The 14,813-nt window shown below is 43.8% G+C and overlaps 1 protein-coding gene and 1 long non-coding RNA gene across 2 annotated transcripts in view; one reads left to right on the top strand and one right to left on the bottom strand.

Moving 5' to 3' along the window:
• The first annotated feature begins 1,713 nt into the window (after nt 1-1,713).
• The window catches only part of LOC141983066 (uncharacterized), a 45,131-nt gene continuing 32,031 nt past the window's right edge, over nt 1,714-14,813 (top strand). The window contains exon 1 of the long non-coding RNA XR_012638285.1: nt 1,714-1,805. This is a non-coding gene — a long non-coding RNA (uncharacterized LOC141983066). The remainder of the gene's footprint in view (nt 1,806-14,813) is intronic.
• The window catches only part of GSDME (gasdermin E), a 30,573-nt gene continuing 19,106 nt past the window's right edge, over nt 3,347-14,813 (bottom strand). The window contains exons 6-10 of the mRNA XM_074945768.1: nt 10,699-10,887; nt 8,681-8,808; nt 8,301-8,493; nt 5,697-5,770; nt 3,347-4,178 (exon numbers count right to left, since the gene is read on the bottom strand). Coding sequence (XP_074801869.1) covers nt 3,948-4,178; nt 5,697-5,770; nt 8,301-8,493; nt 8,681-8,808; nt 10,699-10,887 — 815 coding nt within the window. The 3' untranslated portion in view covers nt 3,347-3,947. The remainder of the gene's footprint in view (nt 4,179-5,696; nt 5,771-8,300; nt 8,494-8,680; nt 8,809-10,698; nt 10,888-14,813) is intronic.

The following is a 14,813-nucleotide window of genomic DNA, read 5'->3' as shown; positions in this document are numbered from 1 at the left end:
GAACAAGCAGGGGAAGGACATTGGCCAATGTCGTTTTTTTTTTGGGGGGGGGGGGAGGGGGAATGCGCCTGACATTCCCAGTCCTAGGGGAGAGGAGCAGGACCCATGGAGGGAGGAAGGTACACATGCGGGTTGGCACAGGGGCAGGATGGCGGCTCGGGGGGTGGGGAGAGCAGAGCAGGGTGGGGGAAGAGGTGGTTCGTGGGGTAGTTGGCAGGCGTCACACGCAGCTGGAGAGAGGTGCCCCCTCCCCCAACTCACTCAGTAAAAGTTGATCCCCCAGCTGCTCGTGCTGCTGCCACCTCAGAGGCTGTATGGCGCCTAGCTGGTGGGGCTCCTCCTAGACCCCATAGCACATGACAGAGGAGCTTGGGCAGCTGCTGGCTGGCGGGGCTGCCCACATGGTGCCTGTTGGGGCAGGAGGTGCCCATGGGCGGCATGTATCGTAGGCTGGGAGAGGCTGTGCCTTCCCAAACAGCCCGGTGTGGCTCTGCCCGGAAGCCGCCCTTCCCCCTTGGCCCCAGCCCAGGCAGGCTGGTTGCTTGTCTTCATGGAAGCGTGATGGGGCTGGAGCTAGGGTGGCAGGGGCCACGCCCAGCCCCTTGGGGGGCTGCCCACCCTATGCTTGGGGGGGAAGGGGGGGCCAGGGCTGACAGCCCTGGGGCTGTGTGTGGCTCTGGACTCCAGCAGGGGAAAGAGGGGCAGGGCCGGACCAGGGCTAGCCTCCCTGAGCCAGCAGCTCACCTGCCGCCCATGGAGGTGCTGGATAGCTGCCTCGGGGTGCCATGGGGGAACGGGGTGCTGGCTGTAGGTGGAGAGGACAGGTGCTGCATCTGGGGAGGGTGCCATGGGGCAAGGAGGAGCTGTCACTGTGGGGGAGGGACACTGCTGAGGAGCTGGTGCCCTGGGACTAGTGTTTCCTCTGCCAGGCCTTTTTCCCTGTGCAGGCCCCACCCAGCAGCCCAAACTGCACCACTCTCTCCCAGTAGCACCCAAGGCAGAGTAAAGCCAGGATGGCTTGATCCCAGGCATTGAGCCATAGCAAAGGGCCCAGTCCAGCCTGCTAGTAAGGAGGGAGCAAGGTGGTGCACAGAAGCAGGTCATGGTTGTGGTGCAGGATCACATCTTGTAAGGCCTCCCACACCCGCACTTGATTTGTCACAACATCCTAGGTTGTAGGGGCCCTAGGTCATGGAGCTGATCCAGGAGCAAGGAACTGCATGGTGTGGCCTTCACCCCTGCTTGAGGCCTCAAGTGGCACTACTGGTAGTTGAGGGGTAAGTAGGGGGAAACATCAAAAGACCACTGCTGGGGGTTTGGGAGGAGGGAGTCAAAGCAGTGCAGAGGGACTGTTGGAAGGGAGGGCAGTTGGAGGCAGGTAGGGTTGCAGGCATCTGGTTTTTGTCCAGAAAGGGAGCCTGTGGGGTCTGGACAGCACAGCTGACTGGGCCATTAAAAGTCTGGTCAGCAGCACAGTGGGGCTAGGGCAGGCTCCTTACCTGCCCTTGCTTTGTGCAGCTCCCAGAAGCAGCTGTCCAAAGTCCCGAGATAAATGTGGGCATGCCTGCCTCCAGCCCTTTGGGAATTGGTGCTTGGTCCTGTTGGAAGATGCCACCCACTACCCTAGCTCTATTGACTTGAGCTTTATTTATGGGCTGTATGGGAGGAGCCTCACAAGTTCATTCAACTGTGCTGTTGTCCCCTTTCATCTTCCTTTGAAGAGCCTTCCCAAAGGCACGCGACTGCAGTGGCAGGTAATCAGTACCATACAGGACCCTTAAAACAGAAAAAGTCCTTGCTCCAAGGTAAGAGCCATTTCCTACTCTCCTTTCTGTTCCATTAGCCCAGCAATTCTGAGCTTGTGTACTAGTATGGTGGCTCCTGTATGGTGGCTCCTGACACATCAATGGAAGAATTCTGGGTAGAAAGTTTATGCAAGTCTCTAGCCATATTTCCCTCTGTTCACCAACAGACAGGGGTAGAAAGCTCCTTCCGCTCTGGAGTGGATCTGTGGCCATTCTACTCTCTGGGTATGCCTACACAGCATTTTGGAGCCAGGGGGAGCAAGCCTCCCAGCCGGGTCAACAGACTTGGGTTAGCAAGCCTTGCACTAGTGCTCTAAAAGTAGCTGTGTCAACAGGGCATTGAATCCACTGCTCAGAGTGGAGCTCAGCCTCTGAAGCCTAGGGAAGGGGGATTCAGCCCTCATAAAAATCCATTAGTCTAACCCTGTCACTGAAGTCCTTGAGCAAAATACCATATGCAGGCTTATCCCAAAATTATTTCAGTCAAATGTGCCATGGACTCTAACTGCTCATGTGTGGGGTGATGTATTATGCCCAAGAGATTGACTATGTCCATAATGTATAAACACAATGGAACAAAATGAGAGGTAAGTTACGGTTCTGTTTTCAGATCAAATGTTAAATTCAAACAGTTGATAATTTACACTGTTACAATGAAAATGCTTTCAAAGAGTTAGTGGTTGGCAGTTAAGCAGCAAAGTAGGTTAATTATTATTATTAGACAAAGGGACTTCTGCCACTCCACTTTCCCCACTTACAAATTAACACACAGTAAACGATAGTGTCAGGTTTCAGAGTAGCAGCCGTGTTAGTCTGTATTCGCAAAAAGAAAAAGGAGTACTAGGGGCACCTTAGAGACTAACAAATTTGAGCATAAGCTTAAGTGAGCTGACTTCATCGGACAGACAGTGTGTGTCTAATAAGGGAATTACGTGGCCTTTGCCACCATAGAAGTTGAGCACCTCACACACTCTTTATGGATGTATCCTCCCTGCATCCTGTGGAGGTAAGGCAGTGCTATTATCTCCTGTTTTACAGATGGGGAATGGAGGCTTAGAGCCCGGGGACCAGATTTTAAAGGTATTTAGGTGCCCAAAGACACAGATAGGCACCTAATGGGATTTCCAAAAGCTCCAAAGCAGTTTAGGCACCCTAACGGCCATAGCAATCTTAGCTTGTAAATCCCTTGGCGTCAATCTGTACTTTTAGTCACCTAAATATCTTTGATAATCTGGCCTTAAATGACATGTTTAAAATCACAGAGGAAGGGAGCAGGGAACTGAACCCCAATCTCCTCAATCCCAGGTTAGCACCCTAGATACTGAACTATTCTTCCCGCCTAGGCACACTTCCACAAGGCTGCCTTTGTTCACTTTACGATCCACTACATGCAGTGTAAGAACATGACCCTCAGTCTTTTAACTGAAATCTTCCCAAACCAACATTTACAATGATTTGTGCTGTATTTTTAGAGCAGTGATATTTTATCACCATTCACATGAGGAGGAAAACACCCCAATTAGGATTAAAGGGGACAGATAGCAAAGTAATGCACTGAGAACAAACACTTTACTTTTATTAAAAAACCACCACACTGAAGAGGTCAGAAGGGTAGAACAAGTGTTTGTCTGGACTGAACCAGAGTGAAGTACATACATACACCTCAAAAGGAATCATTACATTTTTAAGGGAGAGTTTAGGGTGTAACTTAAACATCGCATGCTGCTGAAACTTCCACAAAAAAGTGATCGGTAAAGATGCTGTAGTGAGATCTAATCACTAATTTGATTAGTTTTAGGAAAGGAAATGAGAGACATGGAGTATTTGCTATACTGTGGAGTATTGCCATAAATCAATCTAAACTACTGACAAAATAAACGCCTGATTTTGCAAGGTGCAGAGTTGAGTAGCACTTGAGGGCACTCTGCAGGCCCAGGCCCTAAATGAACAACGACCATGCTGGGATGCAGTGCCCTTGTATTTTTCATGTTCATTTACTCACCCACTTGGTTACAAAATTCAGTGATTTGCAGTTGTCTCCGAGGCATATGAGTGCAAAATTTGCAGGGTTCTATAGCACGGCAAATCTGGCATTTATTAGTGCAGTATGTTCAGCTATTATTCTAGGTTTTTCTTTTTTCCTCAGATGGTCCCACCTAAGGCATAAAATCCATACAAGGCAATATAAAGAATGAATGGGAAAAAGCTAGGTTCTTTCATGGTTACAGCTTTCATTGAAGACTCCATCATTTCAAGGTTGATGTTTGACAGGGCAAACAGCCTTTGCACTATGTGAAATCTTCCTGTGTCAGTCAGAGGGGCCAGGGCAGGATCTCTCAGTGTCAAAGTGCCATCAGCTGAAGCGACATTAGGCTGTGTTTATATAGACAGAAAGAGGTTAAAGCTATTTTCAGAGAGTACAGTTTCTGACATCATAGATCTTTGCTCTCTGCAGTAAAAGTCAAGGGACTCAGGTTCTGGAAAAACGAGAAAATATATTGTCTTGCTGCCAAAAGATACATTTAGGTAGAGTAAAGATTAACACGTGTGATTCCATTCAGACTTAATGGAATGGAGACTTAAGACTGAATGGAGACTTAAGCTCACACAGACAGACATTCTCAAAAGCGTCCACTAATTTTATTTTAATGCCTCTGTTTTTGGTGTCCAATTTGAGACAACATGAGCCTGGCTTTTAAAGGAGCTGACACCCTGCTGCTCCTGGTGACTTCCCTGGGAGTTTGGGGTGCTTGGCAAATCTAAAAAATCAGGCCCAAGATATCTCAGACTGGCACCGACAGTGGAGGCACTCATTTTGCCCCAACACTCACTGAAAGTAGGGGCTTGGTGTCAAAGGAAAGTGATGCTTTAACTGCAATCCTTTTCCTCAAAGCAGCTGAGTGAAGCCTCTTGCTCAGGTCCTCACTGTGGGGGCTACTATTTCCATATATAATCCTTAGCCCCCAGTGCCCTATAGAGACTGCCATTGCTCCGATAGATAGAAAGGATGAGACCCACATCTTTTCTGGCCACTATCAACGTAAGCCCCTGGACCAGCAATCGAGGGGGCGTTGTGACAGTTTCAGCTGGCCAGAGGACTTCCAAAGAAGTTCAAAGCTCAGGGTTCCTACATGCATGGTTGTGTAGTGGGACAGAGTGGTCCATGGCCAAGAGCACGCCAGCCTATCCTACAACCTCAGCTACCTATCCTTCCTCTGCAGGCCTCTGATCCCTCCCTGACACCTACCCACAGTGAAAGAGTTCCAGTCATTCTGCTTCCAGATGGCAAGTTCAGCTCCTCTTCCCCCAGCTGACTTTCCACTCGGATCCTTGTTCTTCACAAGCCTGCCTATAGCTCCCTACCAAAGTTTGGTCACTGAACCCAACTCCCACCCCTCTCCTCACAACCTCTAACAAAGTATTGTAACAGGCAGGCTCAGAGCTTCTGCACTTCAAACTTATCACTGCCTACATATTACTGTTTTCACAATGCAATTCCTATCTCACCTGCCTCCGACGCCCACTGCAGGTTTTTGGTTTATGAAGTGGTCTAATTAGATGTTTAGTAAAATAAAATCGTGACCTTTGACACTTGAACCAAAGTTACTATTTTCTCTTGCTTCACATTTGTGGCATGTAGAAAACTACATCAATGTGTCAGAAGGAAGAAATCCAGTTTTGGTTTAAACTAGCTGCACTGTTTGTCATTTTAACACACTAGACCAGATGGTGATTAGGCTTAATCAATGCCTACTGATGTAATTTGTAGCATATTCTGACCTCTCCTTTATTTAATGACAGATACAATCAGCCAGAGCCTACAGACTCCTCACCGTCACTAGGACTGACCTCTGAACACTAAGGCAGTCCACTCCCTTTTGGATTACTTACCAAACAACACAGGATAGGGACTATTTGTATATCACAGCAAGCACGCAGCAGAGCCAGTGTGTAGTCGGACAATTCTGTGGAAGGAGATATAAAAAGAGTTAAGTTTCAATGATCTCTGAAGCAGGCTGGTTGCTAAAAAGTAGCCTGTAGGGATGTATATGAACAAGCTAAGCCTACACACAGTTATGAAATGCCATTGCTGGGCAGTGACAGCCCCACTGCTTCTCTTCAGTGCTGTCCTGATTAGTATAAAGTGCTCTGGAGACCAACACAAACCCACCACTGAAGACAATTATGTGTTTTATTGAGCACTGTCAGTGTGCTTTGTGCTGCACATCCATAAGAGGCAAATCTAGCCCCTTCCTTGTGTGTGTACAAGCTCTCCAGGCAGCAGAAGCCGCCTTCCAAGTGGAGCAATGGGGGCAAAAAACCTAACTGGCTTCAAGACTGAGCTTGATAAATTTACGAAGGGGTTGTTATGATGGGACTGCCTACAATGGCATGTAGCTGATCTGCGACTGCTAGCAGCAAATATCTCCATTATCCAGCGATGGGACACTAGATGGGGAGGGCTTGGAGTTACTACATAAAATTCTTGCCAACATGCGCAGGGTCTAACTGATCGCCATATTTGGGGTCGGGAAGGACTTTTCCCCCAGGTCCGATTGGCAGAGACCCTGGGTTTTTTCCCCCCCCACCTTCCTCTGCAGCATGGGTCACAGGTCACTTGCAGGTCTCAACTAGTGCAAATGGTGGATTCTCTGTAACTTGAAGTCTTGAAATCATAATTTGAGGATTTCAGTAACTCAGAGGTTATGATTCTATTATAGGAGCGGGTGGGCAGGCGAGGTTCTAGTCTGACCCCCTGCACGTTCCAGGCCATAGATCAGAGGTGGGCAAACTATGGCCTGCGGGATCCTCCAGCCCAGCCCCTGAGCTCCTGGCCTGGGAGGCTAGCCCCTGGCCCCTCCCCTACTGTTCCAGCTCACTGCACTACCGGCACAATGCTCTGGGCAGTGGGGGGGGGGGGGGGGGCTATGAGCTCCTGGGGCAGTGCAGCTGCAGAGCCCGGCCTGACCCGGTGGTCTGTGGTGCATGGGAGTGCAGCTGTAGCACTGCCAGCCACCAGTGCTCCAGGCAGCATGGTAAGGGGGGGTTTGGATAAAGGTCAGGGGAGTTGTGGGGAGGGGGAGCGGGGTGTGTGCTGTTTGGGGGGACACAGCCTCCCCTAAACAGCCCTCCATACAATTTTGGAAACCCGATGTGGCCCTCAGGCCAAAAAGTTTGCCAGCCCCTGGACTAGATGATCATGATGGCCCCTTCTGACCTTACAGCCTTTAAGTCTAAGTGGGGGGGGGAAATGGATGCTAGGAGCTGCACTAAGTATGTACACTCTCCGTGTGTTGCAGAGTCCTGCTCTGTGTGAACCTAGCAGCAGCGTATCGGGCAGTGCAAGTAGGTTGGCAGGGGGTGGAGCTAGGAGGGCCATGTAAGCCTTTGGGTGGTAAAGGTAGCTTTCCAGCATGGATGGGAGAATTTCTCTCTCCTTGTCTCCTGCCTATCCTAGTGCCAGGCATGGTATTAGGTCTGGGTGCTGGACAGAGGATTTGGGCCTAAAAGGAAGACAGGGTCTTTGCCCCAACATTAATATGAGAGAGACACACTGTATAATCCATATCGTTATAATTCCTAGTGGAAAACAGCTACAAAGCAGCTTTCTGGTTACGGATACTGCTTCAGGTATACATGAATGTCAGATCTAGATATTATGTCCAGAACCAGGTTACATCTGATGAACTGTACATTACTTGCCAGACTATTAAAAGTATCAGTACATCAACAGGTCTGTTTTGTTCAACTGCTTTTGAATCTCTGCAGCTGGGTCATGCTTTCAAAATGTCTCTTATCTTTCATAAACTGGTGCCATGTAGTTGCATAGAAACTGACCTTCCACTGTACAGTGCTACATGGATACCCAATATCACACTTCACTTCGTCTCAACACCTGACTTAATGGAACGAAGATTTTTATGAGAAAGAAAGTTGGATTTGCAGGTGGCTTTTAATTAACACTGTAGTGCCAATTTCATTGTGAGGGTGGCATTCATTTACATTTATGTTTAATTTCCTTTTTCTGTGGCAGCATAAAAACCCTCTAATTACAGATCTACATATTAAAGTATTTTTGCTAAATATGGTTTTTACTTCAACATAAGCCACATATTCAGCAAATACAAGGAAGCCAGCACCTACAATGCAACCCTGAGACACTAGATATGAAGGATTCGGATGCACAAGAACAGTAATTCATTTACAAAACTGAGTGAAAAGGTCTGGCTTCAATGGAAACTCAAATCAAATGATTTCCAGGGAACGTTAAATTTTACTTGTAAAATATGCAGTGAAAGGGGTTTGAATTTAATTCTTAGCCTGAATCACAAAGTGCTTTCTTCTCTATCCACCCTAGCCCCATAAAACTGAAACAGAAATCACTACATGTACTGAAGCTACCCAGCTGTTGCAATTTACCTACAAAATAAAAATTCATGCTGTACACAAAAGAGGAGTTTCTAAGTGGGAAAGCTGCAGTTATCTCCATTGTACCTGCCACTGCACTGATCAGGATGTGAGCAGCTGAGAAGAGGCCCTTATAATGAAGTTGGTCTTTCTGCAACAGCTCATTCTGTAAACTGTACCCGACCAGCTGCAAGAAGTCAGTTATGTTTTGCTGCTGTGGAGGTTTCAACTCCTTCAGGTCTGTAAAATCTGGCTCTTCTCCTGTGAAAATACTATCTAACTGGAAAGAGGAAAAAAAGATACATTATTAGGTTCTCACATTTTAAACTAGACAGAGAAACAAACCCTGATCTTCCTCCCACTGAAGTCAACACAACTTGTTAAGAATACTTATAAAAGTAGTGTTTGAATAGAGGGACGTGTTAGCTCTATTATTTTTAGAAAGAAAAAAAGTTCCATCATCTTACCACCTCCTCCAGTGCAATCACAATTTCTTCATGATGCAAGAGCTCATAAAATATTTTATTTAAAGCTCCTTGCTTGTCTTCTGGAAGCTTCACAAAGGGTTGGAACTGCATCTTTAACAGCAACAGATCTTTCCAAGAAAGAAACACAATATTAAACTCATGACTCTTACAAATGCCAGTATATGCAACTAAAATTCTGTAATCACTAATCTCTAGAATTCACAATGAAATGTAGGACACATTTGGTTACAGGTGTGTTTTACTAGTGACCTTTGCAAATTAATGAAGCGTCAGTGCAAACTGAGAGAAAATAAATACTGTTATTAGGCATCAATATTCAGTTTTAAGATTTCAATATTTTAATACTGTTTTTCACATGAAAGCTGTTCATGATTCCCAGTAGGATGTTCATTTTTAGAACCAGGTAGTCTTACTTCTCAACCAGAATATTTTATTCTGGAACTGCTTCATATTATGGTAAAACATCATGAATAACTAAGGCTGATGATATTGTTCATACTTCAAATTAAAAACTCAGACAGTAACACTATTTTACTGTCCTCATATTTCATCATCACCAGCTTTACACGATTTACCCCTCTCTCCTTTGACCAAAAAACATACGTTTTATGTTTTACATAATATTTAACCTATTAGAGTATGTAGTTTATAAACTCAACTACAGTTTATTAGATTCCTTTTCCTGCAGCGCAAACGTGGTATTAAGCCAAGATGTTTTATGAGTAGGAAATCAATATTCCAGCAGTGAGTTCCAGTCAAAAGAAATTTAGGGTTTGGGGTTTTTTTTATTTAATCCCTGAAGATGCCGGATGTTACTTTTAAAGCCTGATGTAACACTTGTCAAACACACACATGATCTTTAAAGATGCCTGTTTCACATCAATAATTATAAGATATTGAAAAACAATAATTTTACTCTAGGTAGTGTCTCTCCATATGGGTCAACCAAATAATTATACAAATACTAGAACATCATGATGGGAGGAAAAGGGGAAGGAGGTCAAACACCTGCCCCAAATTATTCCAATATAAAAGCATTTCAATAAATAGGGTAGGTTAATCAAAGAAACAGAATGACAATTCTTTAACTAAGACAGGCACAGAGGGTATTAAGAAAGAACAGTGCAACACAGTCCTTCACACAAAAAAAACCCTGTTATCCCTATAAAGAGATAAGTTCTCTTAAGCAAGTCTACACTAGAGAAGAATAGGATTTATTCTAGTGCAATAAAATGGCTATTTTGGTCATAAATTATTGACTAAACTGAACTCAGGGCCAAATTCAGAGGTGACATAATGGTAAATTACACCTTGGTATGTGGAAGTGGGTGTAAAGGCAGGACTATATATTAGAGGCAATATAAAAGAGGGATGGGGCCTCCTTTATTTTAGACCTTCTTACTCCTTCTTGTTTGTTTTGGTACAACCGTACCCTTCCACTCCCTAGCCACTTAATTTACCAACATGTAATTTGCACTGCCATTTAGCTCACATCTGAGTTTAGTCCTAGTGTTCAACTCTGATTTTTTCGAGGTTTCTCATAACTCAGAGAGGTTCAGGAAGAAAAAACTGCTTTGTATTTCTGGAGATGTCAAATAACCTTCCCCGAGAAGCTTTACTAAGAGAACGTTTTCACATCATGTGTCAAATATTCTCAGTGAACATTTTTCAGTGCCAACATAAAATTATTAATCTTGTGCAGTTTAGTAGGGATATAATAAAACTGATGTAAAACCAAAACTGTATAAGGTTATATTTATGACACAGGGTAACAATATGTTCCTAGGAGAGAAACAACTTACTCCCATTCCCTTCATACATTCATTCCAGAAGTACAATATCTTCCAATTTTTTCTAAGTGATCACCAAGGAGTTATTGCTAGAGGCTATTAAAACAGGACAGCATAATTTCTATGTACTATTCTGCAAGAATACCTCCTTCTGTTATCTTGCTTAAGACTCTGTAGTGTAATCAAATAAAGCGTTTCTGGTAATACCTTGTTTCAGTACACTTAAGGACGCATTGCTGGGAATGATGTTTCTATCTCCAGAGTGCCTGTAACTATCCACAGCGTCTGGCTGATATAGAAAGGAAGAGTCTCTAAATGGTAAAGAATATGGATAAGATGAGCCTTCTGTGTTTTCTCTTTCAAAACCTCCTTCTTGCTCACTTAGCAGACAGAATTCTGTAATTAGAAACACAAGTGAATAAATAAATAAAACCACATGAGTGGACAGAAGCAAATATTAATGCTAGAACTTTCAATGTAGACATTAGAAACATGCACTCAGGAAGGCTATGTAACTGATTTCTTGTAGATGGAAAAAAATGGTAGTCACTGTCTACATGAACTACTGTACATTATATGTTGTTGCTTATTTAGAACAGTGCTGTGCACAGATCTGTCTTGATGTAAATTGAAACAGGTACTAACTACAGAACGCAAAACAAGATTTTGTGGATGCATTTAATAATCCGTTCAGCAAATACCAAGAAAAGAAGCAATCTGCTAAATTAGAACAATGCTCCTCGTGGACAATTAAAACCTGCATACTATATATGAGGGAAGGATCTATATATTTCTTACATTATCTATAAACTACTAGATGTTATATACAGTGGGCCAGATCACCCCTTCCTACAGGAAACCCCTGTGAAAGAGCTACAGGTCAGAAAAACTCCATGAGCATCCCTCAGAGCTTTGCCCTGGTTCTTCTATTGGGCTGCCTGGCTTTTGGAAGGCTTCAGGTCTATCCCTAAGCCCCATAGATCAGTGAGAGGCCAGGTCCATGCTAGCTCAGTAGCAGCCTGGCTCCCACAGAGTCGCATCACTAGGGTCTTCCTCTGGCCATGGATGCTTCCAGGACTACCCTTCAAGGGAGACACCCACTGTGGAGGAGACTCCATGGGAAAGGAAATACAGCTTCGAGCTGCATTACATTTCCAGTCTAGTCTCGGTCAGTTCATGATGGGCTGATGTACATCCTCTACCCCACCCAATGTGGGGCTGCCACCTCCTTGCCCCCAGCCAGATTTCTATGTGGGCTACTGGAAAGGAGGTGGGAGCAATGCCACAGAAGGCACTGATCCACCCTTCTGTGAAGGAGAGGGGACATTTGTGTGTGGAGGATCCCTTCTCTACTCAATTCAGAGGGCACAATCTGGCTCATCATATGGAAGACTATCGCTAGTAACAGAGTACTGTCTACCCAACAATGTCCAGCTTTACAGTTCTTCACAAACAGTAACTACCCTGAGAGTTAGGCAAGTTTCATCTTACAGATGGGGAAACCAAGGCAGAAATTAAGGACACAAAGGGAGCCACTGTCAGAGCCAGGATTAGAATGTACAAGTTTGTAACATCCAGGCCTATGCTCAGACCACTAGGCCATGCCCAAAAGAATAATATATGTGAAATAATCCAAGACCCTGTATGTTATTACAAAATTTAATGGCCCAAAAAGATATTGAACCATATACCGTCCATGGCATTTTGTAGCGAAACAAATGGGTAGACTAAAAAAAGTAAGTCAGTTTTAAAGTAGTATGTGACAAAGAGAAGAAAGTCCAAAAGTAAACAGGTATTTCAAAGGGTGAGGGGGAAAAAAAAATCTCTGCTACGGAAGGAAGGGGAAAAAAAAAGCAATCTTTCAGAAAGCTGCTGTCACCTGTAAAACAACTTGAAGAGGAACAGAAAGAGATTAACACAAATAAAAGCCTTTCCCAGCAAGGGCAGCAGCCAAGGCATTACTGACCAAGGAGTATAGTCTTGTCTCAGTATGCTTGTGTTACTCCCATTACTGTTAGAGTGATTTACATATGCACACCTGAAGGGAGAAGGTATCACTAAAAAAAAAAAAAAAAAAAAACCCAAAAAACCCAACTGTCCTTTATGGGAGAATGAGGCCAGTGACTGAAATACATACACAGCATCATGTGAAAATAAGTGAGGCAGTCACAACTGTCAAATCCCATAAGAGATCTGAATTCAAAAGCAAACAAGTCTATGAAAGTTTGTATTGTTACTATCGTTCATTATTTTTATAGCACATTAAGTTTGCATGACCCTTTATAGAGGTGGGGGTGAGGGCAGAGAGGATTGGAAAGTCAAAATATCGTAATGCCATTATATAAAATCATTGGTGCACCCTCTCCTAGAACACAGTGATCTGTTTCTGCCAGCATGTTTGAGATAAGGTGACAAGAACTGAAGAGATCCAGAGATGGGCAATGAAAATGATGAGACGCAGAGACACTAAGATGATTAAGGGGAGACACGTCAAAGGTATATAAAACAATGAATGGTACAAAGCAAATCAGTCAGGTGCTACTATTTATCCTCTCTCGTAACACAAAACCAAGGGAACAAAATGAAATCAAAAGGGAAAAAAATTCAACCCTTTAAAAGAGAGTGTTTTTATACTCAGTGCATAATTAACCTGTAGAACACAGACACAAAAATCACTGTGCTAAAGGGTTCAGCAGGATTCAAAAAAAGGATTAGACATTTTTATAGCTAAGACCCTCCCTAGCCATGTTAGAGAGTGTATATACAGAGAGGAGGAGAGATAGAGAGAGACTAAACTCTCATGCCTTAGGGCATAAGCCAACCACTGATAGAAATGAGAACAAAAAAGACTCTGTGCAGGTTATTCGATAATTATCCATTATGGGGATTCTTCCATCTTCCTCCGAAGCAGCTGGAGCTGGCCACTATCAGAGGCAGGACACTGGACTAGATGGACCTCTGGTCTTATCCAGTATGGCAATTCTTATATTCCTAAGCAGACATTAATTCCACTCTTACTCTTGCTGAAGAGTACCTTACTCTGCAATTAGTCCCACTGGTTTCCCTGCCCACTGAAAGGAAGGGAAGGGATGGATGATTATTGCAACAATTTAAAAAAAAAAAAAAAAAAAAAAAAAAAAAAACCATACACTAGACATATGTTGTTTATGAAGTTCAACAAATAAAGTCAACATGAGACATATGTTGTTTATGAAGAGGGAAAGACTAGATAATTAAAATGAAAATAGGGTCAGGCAGCAGTGAAGAAACACATGAGAATACGGATCAATGAATGCACGCACATACTAACCAGCTGACAGAACACAGGATATTCCCAGGGAGAGATTCCCAGCCACAAACTTTTACTAAATAATATTTTAATACACACTGTTAGCCTGATGTCTTATTAAGACCTGATTCAGCGTAGTGTAGTTAACTGGGAAATGCAGTTCAGTTCTGAAAAGTGACTATAAAATGCACGGCCTTAGGGAATTTTCCTGTTCATCGTGTCTCGATGACTTTAGGTCAAATACATTTTGTTTACAATTTTTTTTTTTTTTATTATTATTCCTGCCAGTCCTACAAACTCATCATCAGGAGATTAAAAAGTCAGTCCAGATTCCAGCTGGCCATCATCTCCTGTAACAGACCCAAATGAGATGCACTGTAGGTTTACATCTCAATTGCACGTTAAGGACATCTACAGTTCATCTCGGATGCACTAACTTTTCTAACTGCCTGCACTGCACACTCAACCTGGGTTCTTTCCTTCTTGCATATTATCCTCAGTAACCTCACGTGGGTCTGGGATTTGTAGTTATGATACACAAGGAAGAGCCCAGATGGAATGTCCAGAGCAGGGAGTTACAAAACAAATCAAAAAGCCCAGCAAAACAAACCAAAATCTCCAACCCCAATGTATTTTTACTTGTAATCTGAGTGAATTTGATCTGGAGTAACCAAGAGACAAAGACTGAACATGGCAAGGAAATTTTTACGGTCTTTTTCTGAGCTGATCTATATTCATTTGAATGTAAAATCAGTAAAGCTCATGAACTACCAGCCTCACACTTTATTTCTTCATTTTTTCTAATAAAATGTTGTACAGACAGGCAATACTTTGACTGTTGCCCTGCATCTTATGCAGTTATTTATACTAATGAAAAGTGAGTGTGAAGAGTGTATAAAATGCTACGAAATAAAAATGGTAGCAACATTTTATGCCCATTTTGCACTGGTGTAAACGACTATGCAAGACGCAGGGCAATGAAGAACCAGGTGCTGTAAGCCTGCAGGTGAATGAAAGGCTTTACTTGAGGAGG

Source organism: Natator depressus, chromosome 2 (genome assembly GCF_965152275.1).
Source record: "Natator depressus isolate rNatDep1 chromosome 2, rNatDep2.hap1, whole genome shotgun sequence".
Classification (NCBI taxonomy): domain Eukaryota; kingdom Metazoa; phylum Chordata; order Testudines; family Cheloniidae; genus Natator; species Natator depressus.
Note: the sequence above shows the minus strand (reverse complement) of the source record. Positions and strands in the feature narration are given on the sequence as shown.